At 42.8% G+C, this 17956-nt stretch overlaps 2 protein-coding genes across 4 annotated transcripts in view; one reads left to right on the top strand and one right to left on the bottom strand.

The window, feature by feature from the left end:
- MBTD1 (mbt domain containing 1) overlaps positions 1 to 6951 on the top strand; it is a 72405-nt gene extending 65454 nt beyond the window's left edge. For all 3 annotated transcript variants that reach the window (XM_088828964.1, XM_055407532.2, XM_055407533.2), the window contains one exon: positions 243 to 6951. In XM_088828964.1, the coding sequence (XP_088685090.1) occupies positions 243 to 361 (119 nt within the window). In that variant the 3' untranslated portion in view covers positions 362 to 6951. The remainder of the gene's footprint in view (positions 1 to 242) is intronic.
- Positions 6790 to 13010, bottom strand: LOC148774713 (nucleoside diphosphate kinase B). Its single transcript, XM_088828966.1, has 5 exons — positions 12856 to 13010; positions 12372 to 12501; positions 11279 to 11380; positions 7823 to 7935; positions 6790 to 7047 (listed from the first exon to the last, which is right to left on the bottom strand). Exons 2-5 carry the CDS (start codon positions 12495 to 12497, stop codon positions 6930 to 6932), a joined length of 459 nt encoding a protein of 152 aa, XP_088685092.1. The 5' UTR covers positions 12498 to 12501; positions 12856 to 13010; the 3' UTR covers positions 6790 to 6929.
- Positions 13011 to 17956: the final 4946 nt, after the last annotated feature.

The following is a 17956-nucleotide window of genomic DNA, read 5'->3' on the forward strand; positions in this document are numbered from 1 at the left end:
CATTTGTGCAGTGTCCAGTTTGTAGTGTTGTTCTTTTTTGAAACTTTTCTCAACTACAAATACACTTTGAAAATTAAAAGTAATTAAATCCTCCTCCTTCAGGGGGAGTTAGTTTTAAAATTATTGAAGACATGAAGAAGCCTCTTATTAACTATAAAGCTGGTGGAACATGAAGATTAAAAGCAATCTTAATATTCCAGAAAGACTTAATAACATCTTGTATATTTATCTCTTTCTTGCAGTGACTGCATTGCAGCTGAAAGAGGAGTTGATAGATGGAGAGGATTATAGTTTCCTCCAAGGAGCATCTGATCAGGAAAGCAATGGCTCTGCCAACTTTTACATCAAACAAGAGCCTTGAGGTTGCTCAGAAACTGAGGGTGGGAGGGAAAGAATTTTACACAGGACTGATTTTATAATCAATCCAGCTGTACAGTGGGGCTATTCTACTGGGACATTTTGCTAAACATAGAAAATTTCAGTTCCAGATTTTTCAAGTGGGTAGGGAAACTATTTTAGCCTTGGGGGGAAATTTTTCAATTTATAAAGATGGACAATTTTTGTGTTGTATTTGAAGCTTTTGAAAGAATTTTGTAATATTTTCCAAGTTTGGATTTATGTGCATTGTTAACAAGAATTGAAATTCTAACTTTTTTGGTAAGATTAAAGTTTAGGTAGCAGGATTGAAGGAAATGACTTAAGAAAGATACTGTTGTAAATGCAAACGAACTGTCATTACTAATGAACCTTTTTGGTACCTGTTGGGAGATTTTGGGATTTTAGAAGTTAGGCCAGTCACATCTCCAGCTTCCTCTGCTGCAGAATATGCAACTAAATCCCCCCTGTGGAGAGCTCATCACCACATAAATCATGGAAGGGTAATTAATTCTGCTTGTTGGCATTTTATTGCAGCCCATTTTAAATATTTGTACAGAAGTGTTTCATTCTGTGAAAATTTATTTGGAGTTCTGTATGAAACTGGAAGAACTCTGGATACTTTTATATGTTCTCTTTTAATTAAAAATGAGTAAAATTATCCTAACACTAAAGTGTTAAACTGGAATGGTTGACAAGATATACAAGATCTCGGTCTACATGTTGAGGGATTGGGGAAAATGCAATATTGTCCTAAGTTTATTTTCCTTACTATAAAATATCCCACAAAAGGAATTCTCATTAGTTCTCTGCAATTTCTCTCCATCTGTGAGATAATACTTGTATAACTACACCCCAAAACTTATGTGTTCTATATTACCAGGAGAATCAAAATTATTTTAACAGTTGTTTAAAGCCAAGATAAGTCTAGATTTCAAAATCATTCCTGTTCTGCTTTTGACTCTCCTGGATTTGTTAGAAAATTAATTTGAAAGAGAATTTAATTTTCTTAAAATTCCAAATATATATATATGTATGAATTGTCTTTAACTGTATTCAGATTTAATTTTAACAGTAATAACTGATTTGGACCATTTCAAACATTCCCTATTTTTAAATTCACATGGCTTCGTTTAAAAAAGGATATAATGGTGAAAGGTTTGCTCTCTGCATTTTTCTGACTGAGTTGTGACTGAATGAGAGAGCTTTAGCATTTACCAGTGAGGTTCATAAACTAAACTCTCAGGAATTAATTGCATCTGTTGTAGAAGTGCTTCTGGGTATTAGCCTGGCCTCTTCAGAGTGGTAATATTAACCATCTCATCTGGAATATAGGTAGGGCTAATTAGAAATTAATCAAAATGATTAACCTCTACAGTCCTTCAGCCTATGGAATGCTTTAAAAAATGTTAATGGAAAGCCCCAGGAGACCATATTAGGTAAGATTTTTTTTGTTTGAATTTTAAAATGCATAGAACATTAAAAACCAGCAATTTATTTTCTAAAATATTGCTCTACTTTTGGGAATAATAGCATTGGTAATATGCACAGGTTTACCTCATTCTATGCAAGAGGGGTTAATATCATAAGGTTTTGTAGTTGCTACTGGAAGTAAAATTTGTTACTTTATAGTGTAAGAATGTATGGAATTGCATGTCAACATTTCTTAATACTGTCTCTTTAGGGGCATAAATGCAAGTCATATCAATGCCAGGTTGATTCTTATGTGTCAAATATATGTGAATTCAGCTGTTAAATTACTGGATATTTATCTTAAACATTACTGAGAGGGACCTACTGTAAATGTGACATAAACTTCCCAAATCTTCAACTTTTAAGAATCTTCCCATGAACTTAAAGCCTGGAAGACTTCTAAAGCAAAGGTTACAACAGTCTTTATTCTCAGACTCAGTGAATTTAAACCCAGGACTCCGATTCCATGTTATGGGCACAAGAAGCCAGTTGTAGCATGTGCTTTAACAGTACCCTGAGCTTAAGATCTCTGTGGGGAACTGAATAAACCAGGAGGGATTTGATTGGAGCCTGGTAATTAGTTCTGTGAAATGCTCATTTGTAGCCAGATTTTATAAGCTTCTTATTTTACAGCAAAGCCAGGCTGTTTTCAAATTTGCCACGTATTAATATTTATGAAGTGTTTCGTGTCTTAATCCCATGACCAACATGGTGATGGTAAGGACTTTGTACCAGATAAACTCAATCTGAAGCCCTCTTCACTGTTCAGGCTCTTAACTCCTACTGCCGAAAGAACAGAAAATGAGTTGGTGGCAGAGGAGATTTATGTCTTAGCCACAACTCCAAGTGTACAACTCAGTAGCCCCGTTCTCTTACGGTTCAAATATACTGCTGACCTTGGGTTTGTTTTTTTTTTTTCTCCTGTTAGGATTATTTGGGGATTTTTGGTAGTTTAAACTCTTTAACTTTTTCCTTGCTGTGTATGAGGAAAGCTAAAGCTGTTATCAACTTCTTATTCTATGGATACTAACACGGGTTTTCAGTGTTTGTTTGTTTTTATTATTATTCATTTTGTGTGATGTGAATACCCTCTCCCATCAATATTTGTATTATGGTGCTATATATTTGGTAATGATCCTTTACTATTGGGAAGGGATTTTAAAAATACTGTGATTAAACTGGGTTTCTTCCTTTGATTTTCATATTTTAAATAAAGCCACAGTCATTTATACAAAAGAAAAGCATCTGTCCCTGGGCAAATCTTTTGAGGACAGAGGTCAAAGTAAACTGCATAAGGTTTTTACATCATTTCTGTATGTATTTGATATATAGATCAATATCTGTACAAATTTAATCTTTTATTTTCTTGGTAACTTGTGATCATTGAGAAAGTGTTTGAAACTTTCTCATGAAGTGTATATAATGGCGTGAAAATTTCCTTTGGAGAAATTTATGTTCCTTTCATTTTTACCAAATTGAAAATTTTCAGCATGGATGTGTTAAAAGCATTAAAATTATAACTTTGTGTACAAGATGAAAATAATTCACTAAATTTGCCCTTTTTTACACAAAATAAAATGTTAAAATTAAGTTGCACATGAGCAGTTCTTTAATATGCTTGGTATTTGAGGAATTTCCTTTTTCATTCAAAACATTGAATGCTGTCTTTATTTTTTCTTTGTAATTGTTTTTTTGGCCGCACCTGGCGGCAGGAGGGATCCTAGTTTCTGGACCAGGGATTGAACCTGCGCCCCCTGCAGTGGAACTGCAATCTAAACCACTGGACAGCTAGGGAAGTCCCTTGAGTGCCTTCTGTAAGCAGTCAAAGGCCCCAGGAAAAGTTGGATCAGTTCCTCTCTCAGAACCTGTATTCTCATAAGGTAAGCCAGCAGGAGTGACGAAGAGTTCTGAACATGTAACAAAAAAATTCCTGGAACAACCCTGGCACCGAGTAAGCCTGTACATAACTGCTCCTGCTAATTACAAGTACCTCATCCAGGGTGCATGGGGATCAGGGATGGGTACCCCCACATTAAAATGCAGATCCCAGGTCTGCCTCAGGATCTACTAATTGTAGTGAAATTTCCACTATATGTAGTGAAAGCATGCAGCATATATAAACATGAGATTCATTTGAAACTAAAAAATGACTTAGAAAATGTTACATTTCTTACCAGTTCTTAACTTGAAATTAGAATCCTGACATTTTTTATACCAAGCTATTGATGTATTTTTACAAAGAATAGCAAGGGAAGATAAGAAAGCCTTCCTCAGTGATCAGTGCAAAGAAATAGAGGAAAACAATAGAATGGGAAAGACTAGAGATCTCGTCAAGAAAATTAGAGATGACAAGGGAACATTTCATACAAAGATGGGCACAATGAAGGACAGAAATGGTATGGACCTAACAGAAGCTGAAGATATTAAGAAGCCATGGCAAGAATACACAGAAGAACTGTACCAAAACATCTTCATGACCCAGATAACCATGATGGTATGATCACTCACCTAGAGCCAGACATTCTGGAATGCAAAGTCAAGTGGGCCTTAGGAACCATCACTACAAACAAAGCTAGCAGAGGTGGTGGAATTCCAGTTGAGCTATTTCAAATCCTAAAAGATGATGCTGTGAAAGTGCTGCACTCAATATGCCAGCAAATTTGAAAAACTCAGCAGTGGCCACAGGACTGGAAAAGGTCAGTTTTCATTCCAATCCCAAAGAAAGGCAATGCCAAAGAATGCTCAAACTACCACACAATTGTACTCATTTCACATGCTAGTAAAGTAATTAATGCTCAAAATTCTCCAAGCCAGGCTTTCAACAGTACGTGAACCATGAACTTCCAGATATTCAAGCTGGTTTTAGAAAAGGCAGAGGAACCATAGATCAAATTGCCAACATCTGTTGGATTATCGAAAAAGCCAGAGAGTTCCAGAAAAGCATCTATTTCTGCTTTATTGACTATGCCAAAGCCTTTGACTGTGTGGATCACCACAAACTGGAAGATTCTTGAAGAAATGGCAATACCTGACCACCTGACCTTCCTCTTGAGAAATCTGTATGCAGGTCAGGAAGCAACAGTTAGAACTGGACATGGAACAACAGACTGGTTCCAAATAGGGAAAGGAGTATGTCAGGGCTGTATGTCGTCACCCTGCTTATTTAACTTCTATGCAGAGTACATCATGAGGAACTCTGGGATGAAGCACAAGCTGGAATCAAGATTGCCGAGAGAAATATCAATAACCTCAGATATGCAGAGGACACCACCCTTATGGAAGAAAGTGAAGAGGAACTAAAAAAAGCCTCTTGATGAAAGTGAAAGAGGAGAGTGAAAAAGTTGGCTTAAAGTTCAACATTCAGAAAACTAAGATCACGGCATCTGGTCCCATCACTTCATGGGAAATAGATGGGGAAACAGTAGAAACAGTGACAGACTTTATTTTTTGAGCTCCAAAATCATTGCAGATGGTGACTGCAGCCTGAAATTAAAAGATGCTTACTCCTTGGGAAGAAAAGTTATGACCAACCTAGACAGCATATTAAAAAGCAGACATTACTTTGCCAGCAAAGGTCTGTCTAGTCAAGGCTATGGTTTTTCCAGTAGTCATGTATGGATGTGAGAGTTGGACTATAAAGAAAGCCGAGCACCGAAGAATTGATGCTTTTGAACTGTGGTGTTGGAGAAGACGCTTGAGAGTCCCTTGGACTGCAAGGAGATTCAACCAGTTCATCCTAAAGGAAATCAGTCCTGAATATTCATTGGAAGGACTGATGCTGAAGCTGAAACTCCAGTACTTTGGCCACCTGATACGAAGAGCTGACTCATTTGAAAAGACCCTCATGTTAGGAAAGATTGAAGGCAGGAGAAGGGGACAACAGGATTTTTACATGGTTGGATGGCATCACTGACTCAACGGACATGAGTTTAAGTAAACTCCAAAAGTTGGTGATGGTCAGGGAGGCCTGGGGTGCTGCAGTCCATAGGGTCGCAGAGTCAGACACAACAGCAACTGAACGGATTGATGTGTTTGTCATTGTCTTAGAGTATAGCAGTGTGCACAGAAAACAGTGCTGAGAGAATTCCCCGGTGGCATCGTGGTTAGCATTCTGGGCTTTCACTGCAGTGGCCTGGGTTCAGTACCTGACTGGGGAACCGAATCCTGCAGCAAAAGAAACAAACCACATAATGTTGTCTTTTATGTGGAAGTGACATAGAAAGCTGTCACTGGTTTCCAAAAACAGCTATTCGTAAACCCACATATTTCTATAATCTTATTTTTAAGGCAAAATCCAGATGATAATAATAGGTACTGTTTGTTTTCATCTCACAATTGTGCCAATCCAGTAAAATTAACCTTAAATACAGACAATATGGATTTTGTAACCACGTAACTACTTCAGCCCAGGGAATAATCATGATAAATATCCCATTCTAGAGTACAGAGTAAGAAGGGAGATAGGATTGCAGGGAATATTTGTGTACCAGCCATGGGCCAGGCACTAGGTTAAACAGCTTTACGTGCATTATATTTCATTTAACCCTGCATTGCCATGGTATCATCCTCATCTTACAGATATCCATAGGTTCCATTTTCCACTTCTTCACCTTGCCCAGTTTGCAGTCAACAAGAGTGTAAATCTGGACAACTTGACTAGTCTGTTGCATTTGTACAGAAATGTGCATTGCTATGCCCGCTAGATGGTTGGGCTCTTACGGTGTTCACCATTTCCTCATTAGGTTCCTCAGATACGCAGCCAGTGCCGCACTTGGCCTCTTCAGCCTCACTGCTTTCCTTCTAGTCTGGAAGGATGCTAGGTGCTGAGAAGATCAGATGACTTTTCCCCAACAAGCAGAATTCATCCTGGATAACACTACAATAGCCAGGGTACCGAGTCACTTCTTCCAGCTTAATAACGAGTAATCACGGGAGGCTGTATGCAGTTTTTAAAGGCTTTATTGGTAAATATGCTTTAGGAAAGAAACATCCATCGTACTGCTTCCATATCAGTGGAATGAAGAGCTGTGCCCAGGAACACAGGAAGTGGTGCCTGAAGGGACTGATGCTCTGACCACCTCTTACTCGTATATCCAGTCAAAAGCACAAGACTTGTATTCAATCAATTCTTCGGGCTTAAACCACAAGCTGATTTCTTTCTCAGCACTTTTTACTGAATCACTGCCATGAATGATGTTCCTAAGGAGAATAATTACTGTTACCACATTTTAAAGTGCAAGAAAGTCTGTTTAGTGGATGAAACAAAGGAAAGACACTAAAGACTTTTTCAGCCAGTTGCCCCTTGAAGTAGCTGATGACCCCAAATTATTTCCTCTTAAAAGCAACTGTAGAACTGTAAAGGTACTTAACTCAAAAGCATCCCTTGGTTCAACTTTATGTTTCTAAGTTTTCAAAACAGTGCTTGTACCCAAGATTGTCATGCCACAAAACATTCCTTCTCAAATTTTGAAAAATATAGGAATATGTAGACCAAATGCCAAACTAGATAGAACATACTATTTATTAACAGCCATTTCTGCTGTATTTTGTTACATTAATTTGCAAGGCCCAACGAAAACATTCACACTTACTGAGACTCCCTTTATTTAATTTGAATCTCATAACTCTGTAATTTTGTAACAGTTTTTGTAAGTGAGAGAAGCAAAAAGGCTAAAAGTGACACACCCTTGGACACAGCATCACAGGGCAGAGCCAACACTAAAAACATTCCTTGCCCCACTCTGCACTTTCTATTGTCACAGAGGACCTAATGGCAACTCCCTTGTGCAGTGTCTTGGGTTAAATTTTAAGTAGCCTAGAGAAGTAACTATTTAAAAAAGCATTCATCCAATGATAATTACCACCTAATTTAAACGTTCAAGTTTTTCTAAAATTGTAATATGCCAAAAATATGTTTTAAACCCAAAGTAAGTGGCTTTGAGGAAAAGTGATTAACATGCCCCTTAGAACTTACCTGCCAACTTGAATGCAGAAGTCACCACGAATGGTGCCTGGCTTAGAATCTGCTGGGTTGGTCTCCCCAAGCATCACTCGTCCTGTCTTCACTACATTCAGGCCCTCCCAGACCTTGACAGTAGGAAAAAAGAATTACATCAGTTCTGCCATCAGGACCACTGAAAGCATTTACCTCTACGTAGTAGCACACACTGATCATCGCAAACACCCTTTTCCAACAGCATAAGATACAATTCTATATATGGACATCACCACAATCAGATTCTTGCAGCCGAAGATGGAGCAGCTCTGTATAGTCAGCAAAACAAGACCTGGAGCTGACTGTGGCTTGGACCATGAGCTCCTTTGCAAAATTCAAACTTAAATTGAAGAAAGTAGGGAAAACCACTAGGCCATTCAGATACTACCTAAATCAAATGCCTCAGGATTATATAGTGGAGATGACAAATAGAATCAAGGGGTTAGATCTGATAGGGAGAGTGCCTGAAGAACTATGATCAGAGTACACTGTAACTCTGTACAGGAGGCAGTGACCAAAACCATCCCAATGAAAAATGGAAGAAGGCAAACAACCAGTCTGAGGAAGCCTTACAAATAGCTGAGAAAAGAGAAGCGAAAGGAAAGATACACCCAACTGAATGCAGAGTTCTAGAGAATAGCACGGAGAGATAAGGCCTTATATGAACAGAGGGAAAAATAGAATGGGAAAGACTAGAGATTTCTTCAAGAAAATTGGGACATACCAATTTTTCATGCAAGGACAAGCATGATAAAGGACAGAAACGGTAAGGACCTAATGGAAGAAGAAATTAAGAAATGGCAAGAATACACAGAAGAACTACACAAAAAAGGTCTTAATGACCTGGATATCCACCATGGTGTGGTCACTCACCTGGAGCCAGACATCTTGAAGTGTGAAATCTTAGTGGGCCTTAGGAAGCATTATTACGAGCAAAGCTAGTGGAGGTGATGGAATTCTAGCTGAGTTATTTAAAATCCTAAAAGATGGGGCTTCCCTGGTGGCTAGTCATAAAGAATCCACCTGCTAATGCAGCGAAGACACCCACGTGCCACAGGCAGCTAAGCCTGTACGCCAAAACCACTGAGCCTGTGCTCTAGAGCGTAGGAGCAGCAACTACTGGGCTCACGTGCCACAACTGCTGAAGACCACGTGCTCTAGAGCCCATGCTCCACAAAAGACACCACTGCAGTGAGAAGCCTGAGCACCACAACTAGAGTAGCCCCCGCTTGCTGCGACTATAGAAAAGCCCTCGTGGCAACAGAGACCTAGCACAGCCAAAAAGAGTCTATTATTTAAAAAAAAAATCCTAAAAGATGATGCTGTTAAAAGTGCTGCACTCTATATGCCAGCAAATTTGGAAAACTCAGCAATGGCCACAGGACTGGAAAAGGTCAGTTTTCATTCCTATCCCAAAGAAGGGCAATGCCAAAGAATGCTCACACCTACTATACAGTTAAGCTCACTTCACATGCTAGCAAGGTAATGCTCAAAAATCCTTCCAAGTTATGCTTCAGCAGTACGTGAACTGAGAATTTCCAGTTGTACAAGCTGGATTTAGAAAAGGCAGAGGAACCAGAGATCAAATTGCCAACATTTGCTGGATCATAGAGAAAGCTAGGGAATTCCAGAAAACATCTGCTTCATTGACTACACTAAAGCCTTTGTGGATCACAACAAATGTGGAAAATTCTTAAAGAGATGGAAATACCAGACCACTTTACCTGCCTCCTGAGAAACCTGTATGTGAGTCAAGAAGTAATAATTAGAACCAGACATGGAACAACTGACTGGTTACAAATTGGGAAAAGCACACCCGAAGGAGGCCATACTGCTTATTTAACTTATATGCAGAGTATATCATGTGAAATCCCAGGCTGGATGAATCACAGCTGGAATCAAGATTGCTGGAAGGGGAAAAAAAGAAAAAGATTGACAGAGATCAGCCTCAGATATACAGCTGATACCACTCTAATGGCAGAAAGTGAAGAGGAAACAGTGTCTCTTGATGAGGGTGAAAGAGAGTGAAAAAGCTAGATTGAAACTCTACATTAAAAAAACTTAACATCATAGCATCCAGTTCCATCATTTCATGGCAAATAGAAGGGGAAAAAGTGGAAGCAGTGACACATTTTATTTTCTTGAGCTCCAAAATCACTGCGGATGGTGACTGCAGCCATGAAATTAAAAGACACTTGCTCCTTGGAAGGAAAGCTATGACAAACCTAGTTCAGTTCAGTCGTGTGTGACTCTTTAGACAGCCTATTAAAAAGCAGAGCCATCACTTTGCCAACAAAGGTCCATCTAGTCAAAGCTATGGTTTTCACAGTAGTCATGTACAGATGTCAGTTTTGGACCATGAAGAAGACTGAGTGCCGAAGAATTGATGCTTTTGAATTGTGATGCTCAAGAAGGTTCTTGAGAGTCCCTGGACAGCAAGGAAATCAAACCAGTCAATCCTAAAGGAAATCAACCCTGAATATTCACCGAAGGACATGCTAAAGCTCCAATACTTCTGCTACCTGATGCGAAGAGCCAATTCATTGAAAAGACCCTGATTCTGGGAAAGACTGAGAGCACGAGAAGGGGGTGACAGAGGATGAGATGGTTGGATGACATCCCCGACTCAATGGACATTTTGCACAAACTCTGTGAGATAGTGAAGGACAGGGAAGCCTGGTGTGTACATTCCATGGGGTTGCAGAGAGTTGAATGCAACTTCAGTTGAACAACAGCAGCACACATCAGTCAGACCAATCAGTGCTGATTATCAACCAACCCCAGAAGTAATAGGGGCTGATATAAAATACTCCATGCTCCATCCCAAGTGTATGCAGAGAAAAGGTCTGCCCAACTTGACTTCCTAGTCTGACTGAAAGAGATCAACAAGACTGAAGAATTCTTGTGCAGTCACAAACTCTAAAAAAGTAATGATGAAAGGGTAAAGAAAAGTGACCAGACTAGAACGGGATCAGTGGGAAGGGCATCACAGAAGACTGGTAGAGCAAGACATGGCAAAAACTGACATGAAAGGGGAAAAGTGTATTCCAGGGAAAAGCAGAAAGAAAAGGTTACTGTCAGGGAACAGGAAGTAGGTCTTCTTTCTCAACAATTTTACTGACTATTATACTCCCTGCTTCTATTCACTTCATTTCCAATTGGACGTTAATGCCACAGGAAGAAATAGACCACTTCATTTCTAGAACAGGATTAAAAGAACTTTTTGTTACGTCTGATTCTCGCTTCCTTTTTCCTCCCAAGCTCCCAGTTTCTTTGTAAACTAACCACAAGCAGGCTGCATTTGTAAAACAAGGAATTTGGGATATCTGGAGATGATGTCTAAAAAGGGACATGAAGACATTGAGCAAACCCAGTTACCTATATCAGCTGTTATTCTTCTACTTGGTTCCACCTCCTCCACCACAAGAAACTTACCATGGCCACAACTGGCCCTGAGTTCATGTACTTCACCAGGCCTGGAAAGAATGGGCGGTCTTTCAGGTCAATGTAGTGCTGCTTCAGGAGTTCCTCAGAGGCCTTGGCATTGAAGAGAAGGTACCAATTAGGAAATTAAACTCCTCAGACGTCATCCCTACCCCAGTAACTTGGTAGGTTCTCTGAAAGTCTGGTTATGTATTTAAGTTCACATTCATAAGATGTGTTTTTTAAGAAATCCCATCCAAACCATGAAACTGACAGTTAATTAGCAGAAAGATTCTTCTGATCATGAACACACACTATCATGTCAATGACCTTGTAATACAGATGTTACAGTCCTTAAAAGAAGGTGGTTATGGAGTTAAGTGTTGGCTGCAATCAAAGGAACTATTCCAAACAGATCATATCAAATCCTCTGGCCCTTTCATAATGCCCTTTTAAACATTTTGTGATGTTAACTGAAAGATCTCTTCACTGAGGAGCTTGGTTTAAAATTCAGTTCTTAGATATGCATCCCCTGAGGTCCAGATTTGTGCCCCAAATTTAATGTGGAAAATAAAGTTGTCCTATGTTGGTGATAGACAGGGAGGCCTGGCGTGCTGTGATTCATGGGGTCGCAAAGAGTCGGACACGACTGAGCCACTGAACTGAACTGAATGCCAAAGGGAGTCTGCAGGGAAAGGGCAGAGGAAGGGACGCCCCATCTAAAACCTCAATCATCTCAGAGTTGCAAAACTGAAGCACAAAAGGATTGCAGCCTCCATCCTGTGCCTGGGTGGACCCGCGTGGGCCCAGGACACAGGCCTTCTCCACTCCCTGCTGCCCTCCTGCGGCCCATAGCCCTATCACAACCAGAGTCACTTTACCTCCGCTTAACCTTCCAAGGGTGCCCGCCCACACCCCGCCCCCGGGGCCTGGGGAAGGGTCAGCGGGCCCCAGGCGCCCTGGAGAGGGAGGGGAAAGGAAGTTCTCGCGGGCCCTACATCAGCCACATTTTAGGACTCGGAAAAGGAAGCGGATCGGCGCTGCGGGGAAGGAAAACCACCCGTGACCATGCCGCAGCCGGGGGAAAGGGAGCGGGGCGCATCACCTGAAGGAACTTCATGGCCACAAGGCGGAATCCCTTCTGCTCGAAGCGCTTGATGATCTCGCCCACCAGGCCACGCTGCACGCCGTCGGGCTTGATAGCAATAAAGGTGCGCTCCGCGTGGGCCATGGTCCTGTGGGCGGCAGGTGCAATCAGGGCCCGGTGTCCGCGCCCGCACAGGCCTCGAGAGGGGTCAGACGCCGGCCGGGAGGCCACGTGGCGCCCGCGCCTGCCCGCCCCAGCCCGCAGCCGCCCGCCGCTACGTGACCTTCTGGAAGCCAAGCCCTACCCGCACCCAGCCGCCGCCCCTCGGCCGTCCAGAGCTGCCGCGGAGGACACGCGGCCGAATCTTGGGATAAAGCCAGGCCTGCGGGACCCAGGGGACGCCTGCGGGACCCAGGGGACGCCTGCGGCCCGGGACCCGCTTGACGCGGCGCGAGCGGGGAGGAGCCCCAGAGCGAGAAAGGGAGCGGAGCCGCAGCCTTACCGGTGAGGGGGTGAGCGCGGGTGCGGGAAGCGATGAGGGCCAGAGCCTAGACCTGAGCCGAGAGCTGAGCAACTGACTTGGCTGGGAGCCCGCGGAGGAGGGGCCGGCAGTGGCCACACCCCGGACGACCCGCCGCCCAACCCGCGAGACCGGACGCTTTCGGAAGACTCTGACCAGCCTCGAGCTTAAGGAAGAAGCTGGCTAGGGCTTCAGGGGCAGGAAGTGATTTTTTCGTTACCTGGATGATCCACTAGTAGAACTGTGCGCGTCCAATCCAGCTCCTGTCTTCAGTATCTCCTAGCACTCAAATATTTCCAGGTCTTGCTGCTGCTGCTAAGTCGCTTCAGTCGTGTCCTACTCTGTGCGAGTCAGTACCATCTTTTCCCCTCATCCACCGAGTACCCAGAGCTGCTTTCTCTCCCACCCCGCGTCTAGCACAAGCCCTTATCCTACGTGTGAAATCGGTTCCCCTTCCCTCCCTTCAAGCAAGTTGAGCCCTGCTTCAAGCCCTCCACTTCCCTCGTCTTAACCAGCAGCCTCCCAACGCGCCTCGACCTCACTTCTCCCCGCAAGGAGCCTCCGCCAGCGTCCTCCTCAAACACCATCTGACCTTCCGCTATGCTTTGATTATTGCCTCTGCCTGGAGGTTGGCATCCAAGGCTAGTTTAACAAAATGCCGTATGCCGTGCTCCTTCCTGCCTGTCTCTCCACCAAGCTTCCCAGCCCAGTTTAGCTGCCCTGTTCCTGTTATGGAGTCCAAGCTCACTCTGCTCGCCACACGGCAGGCTAAGAGAGGAGGTGTTGAGGCAGGAAAAACAGCTTTATTCAGAAAGCAGCTGAAAGAGACGACGGCAGGCTAGAGCTTCAAAATAACCATCTTATGGATGCCAGGTTCTTTTACAGATCAGAGAGAAAGAAGCAATGAGGAACTAAAATTAAAAAAAAAACAGACTAGAAAGGGAGAGGCGGTGGGGAAGTAAAGTGAAAGGGTCTTCAGTCTTGCAAAACATCTTCAAGAGAATGGTCAGCCTTTGGATGGGGTGTGTTAATCTCTATTCACAGGTGGGCAGGAACAAATTGTCTCTCCAAGAGCTGAACAAAGGCACTTTGCTGTCAAGTAGAGGGGCAGGGTCCTCCAGGGAGGCCATGAAGTATGATTATAATAATAAAGCAATGACAATCAAGTCAAAGAAACAATTTCCAACGTGGAGTCAGTCATGCTTCCTCCCTGCAACATTCTCACCCTGAGATGAAGGTCTCTTCTGCCCCAGCACTATTATGTGGCCAGGTTATACAGTTCAGTCTGAGACACACTCTTGATAAGATTCTAGACTCTCTCACAGAAATCAGGCCTGTCATACATTTGCAGATAACCTCTATCTCCTCTCTGTCTGGCAAACCACTAGCTTTGGTGGTGACCAGCTTCCCCCACCTCCACCTCTCCAGCAGTGCTTACAGCCTGAGATGGGCAAACACAGTCTCTGCTCAGGGTGGTGAGCTAACCACAGAATTGTGTGTCATCACCCTAGTAGTCCTGGCACTGCACTGATAACCTGTGTTAGATGACTTGATAGTCCAGGCCTCTATTACACTTTGCTGGCTTTCCAAACTTCTAGTTGCACAGCATTAAACCTCAGTACATTGGCAGTCTTCATTCTGGAGCAGGAATACCGAGTGTTCCCTTTGGCCCCAATCTGCAGCTCACTTTTATTTGAGTCTCCTTTCCAGAGTTATCAAATGTCCACTGTGGGAAAGAGTGGGAATTTCTTGAATATTTCTCCGCAAAGCTGTTGGCCTCTTGGTCTGGTCACTAATACCACCTTGTGGTTATAGTCAGTAGCCTTTCATGTCCCCTTTTCTTCCTGGGAAGACTGGAGAAGGTATGAACAAAAAGAAAGAGAAGGGGGCAGGGCACAGTCCTTACATGATAACCCAGCCTTGAAAAAAACTGGATACAACAAAAACTAGTTAGAACTGACTAGGCCCAAAATGGTGGAAGATTCAACTTCCGTAGACCTTGAGCCTCATTATACTCATTGTAATGCACTAGCATGCTAAATGACTTAAATACAGGCATCATGACCGTTCCAAGGCCAAGACTGAAAGGCCAAAAAGTGGGCTGCTGCTGCTGCTGCTGCTAAGTCGCTTCAGCCGTGTCTGACTCTGTGCGACCCCATAGACGGCAGCCCACTAGGCTCCCCCATCCCTGGGATTCTGCAGGCAAGAACACTGGAGTGGGTTGCCATTTCCTTCTCCAATGCATGAAAGTGAAAAGTGAAAGTGAAGTCGCTCAGTCGTGTCCGACTCTTAGCGACCCCATGGACTGCAGCCTACCAGGCTCCTCCGTCCATGGGATTTTCCAGGCAAGAGTACTGGAGTGGGGTGCCATTGCCTTCTCCAAAAAGTGGGCAAGTGGCCCAAATCATGGAAATCCCCACCCCTTCTCCAAGGTGACTAGAATATTCCTTCTACTCTTTAGCCTATGGAAATGAAATACCCAGCCCATAAAAATTAACCACCCACATCTCAGGGCTGCTTTGCCTCCTGAGACAGATTACCTATGGAATTGTAACCAACCAGGCCCCCCTGGGGCCTTCTGGGACAGACCCTTCCCCCAGTATCCTCTGCTTTAGCTCCTCTCTGAAGTACTGAGATAGTAATACCTGAGGCACATTTCCTGAGTAGTTTTACACATGTGAAAGCCCCCTTAACTATTTGATGACCAAGGACACATAGACCCCAGGTCTCCTAGAGCCTAAGGATTTTGTTAACTCTAGTGACACCACCCTGTTACCTCACAATCAACCAACTAGAGAATTGTGCACAAGCTGATCACACACCTTACAACCCCCTCCCTCACCTGACCTTTAAAAATGCTTTGCTGAAACCTTTTGGGAAATGGGGCGGGGGTGGGGTGGGGAGGGGGTTCAGGGGCATGGTCCTGCAGTAAGTCTTTCTCTGCTCCAAACTCCAACATTTAAGTATTGTTTGGCCTAATTGTGCATCAGGCACATGAACACAAGTTCAGTAACAGAACGTGTATCTCTCTCAGTAAAACTGCTTTCACTTTACTGTGGCTTGCTCTTAAATTCTTTCCTGCACGAAACCAAGGACCTTCACTTCATGGCCCATCCCAAGACCTAGGACAAGACCATCCTCTTATGCCTCATTTTCCTGCAACATATTTATGAAAGAAGAGGAAGAAAGTGGTCTTCTTATTGTAGTCATGCCTTCCGGGAAACAAACTCACCCAGAAGGACAATGCAGATAGTGAAGTGCAGTTTATTACACCGGCAGGCCCCAGGCAGAGTCTCTTCTTAGCCAAGGACCCTGACTGGTTTTTGTGAAAACCTCATATACCCTAAGTGTATGTGCCCAAACCCATCTCCCCAAATTTCCTGAAACTAGTCTGAACAAAGGAAAAGAAAGATACAATCAAAGTTAACCTGTGATTCATATGCCTTCAGCCTAAGTAGTTAACAGTGGACAATTATCAATAAGCCTGTGGTCATACCCCAATAAGCATAAGAGAATTTATGATTCTATTTGATTACACAGATAATTAGGGTATTTTAGGCGAGGGAGAGTCTAGGTAGGAGCCCTGGGGCTCTTCCATCCAGGGGGTCTGGTTTTCCAGTTGGTATGTCGTTTCCATAGATACTGGGTATATAGCTCAAAGTCCAGAGTCCGGCCCAAGATGGAGTCCTGCTTTCAAAATGGAGCCTGTTCTGTTTCCTCCTTCATTCTCTACCTCCCCACTTTTCCTTTGATATTAAAAAAAAACCCACTTTGTTCTCAGGAAAGAGCCCTCTTGCCTGCCCACTGGTACCCTTCACAAGCATCCCATATTAATAAAGCTACTTCTTACCTTTGTCTCTTGCTGAATTCCTTCTGTGCTGAGACATAAAGAACCTGAGCTTCTTTAAGTCCTGAGATGAGGTACGCAATTTCACAACCCTCCTGTCTTACTACACACATATTCATTCCCCCAAAGTCCTGGTACTCTATCTCGCCCCAACCCCACCATTCTTTGTATGAAATAGAAATACATCTAGTCCTCAGTTGCCACAAAAGAAGGTGGCCCCCAATGGAATAAATCCTTTCACAACGTATATTGTTTGTATACTTACATCAAATCATGTTGTACACTTTAAATATCTTGTCAATTTTGTCAATTATACCTCAGTAAAACTGACGGGGGGTGGGGTGGGGGGGCAGAATCCAAGCAGGTATGGTACATAGAGGTGATGACAGTCGTAAAGCTCTAATCCTTAAGGTGGTCCAGGGACTCAGTTCCCTCCATCCAATCCAAGATAGATATTACCACCCCTATATCCAGCTTCCACCAAGTTGGGAAATAGGATTATCTCTTCTTTTGCAAGTACAACCCAACCTTAAATTTACCATCTTCATTTTTTCACATCTCTTTGGCCAGAACTTGGTCCTGTGGCTCTATCTACCTGCAAGCTAATAAAATCAAGCTAATTAATATAACCATAGCTTCCCATAGTTACCATTTCCTTCCTCCCTCCCTCTTGTGGTGAGAACACAGATCTACCCAATCTAGCAAATTTGAAGTATACAGTACAGTATTGTTAATTGCAGTCACAGTGATCAACATTAGATTTCCAGTTCGAACTTAAAAATAAATACATTTCCATTTTGTCTGTGTTAAAGCAACCAAATCAAGATCCTAACAAAGCAACACTCTTTACAAGATAATTCCTGCATCTTTAAAGGTCATCTCAGAAATCCAGGCCCACTATCCACATAGCTTTTCTGTTCTGGAGTAGTTACAACTTCTCACACTCGCCCAAACACTGACTCCCTGAGAGCTTCCCAAGAGCAAGAAAGACATTAATATCTCTTATGTCCAGTGAATCCTCGATGTATATAGTACAGTTTGGGCAACCAAGCAGATCCCTGGCAGATAGCTGTTGACTGGCTCAGTGCTGAGAATGGACAGAATGCAGGGGAAAAGAGGGACAGGCAAAAAATGTGTGTGTATGTATGTATGATCTCTCAGGCCAATATAAATATATTGTATTTACACTCCGTTAGATTAGCCAAGTATCTAAAAAAAAAAAAGAATACAAAGCAG

The sequence above is a fragment of the Moschus berezovskii genome, chromosome 20, assembly GCF_049115385.1.
Source record: "Moschus berezovskii isolate FMDL1 chromosome 20, NW_MosBer_1.0, whole genome shotgun sequence".
Lineage (NCBI taxonomy): Eukaryota > Metazoa > Chordata > Mammalia > Artiodactyla > Moschidae > Moschus > Moschus berezovskii.

What these genes read in the sequence shown, in the direction of transcription:
- LOC148774713 (XM_088828966.1), bottom strand. Translation starts at nt 12,497, where the DNA reads ATGGCCCACGCGGAGCGCACCTTTATTGCTATCAAGCCCGACGGCGTG. An exon ending in TGGCCATGAAGTTCCTTCAG is followed by an intron (nt 11,381 to 12,371) that starts GTGATGCGCCCC and finishes TTCAATGCCAAG; the next exon opens with GCCTCTGAGGAACTCCTGAA. An exon ending in TTCTGCATTCAAGTTGGCAG is followed by an intron (nt 7,048 to 7,822) that starts GTAAGTTCTAAG and finishes TATTCTCCTTAG; the next exon opens with GAACATCATTCATGGCAGTG.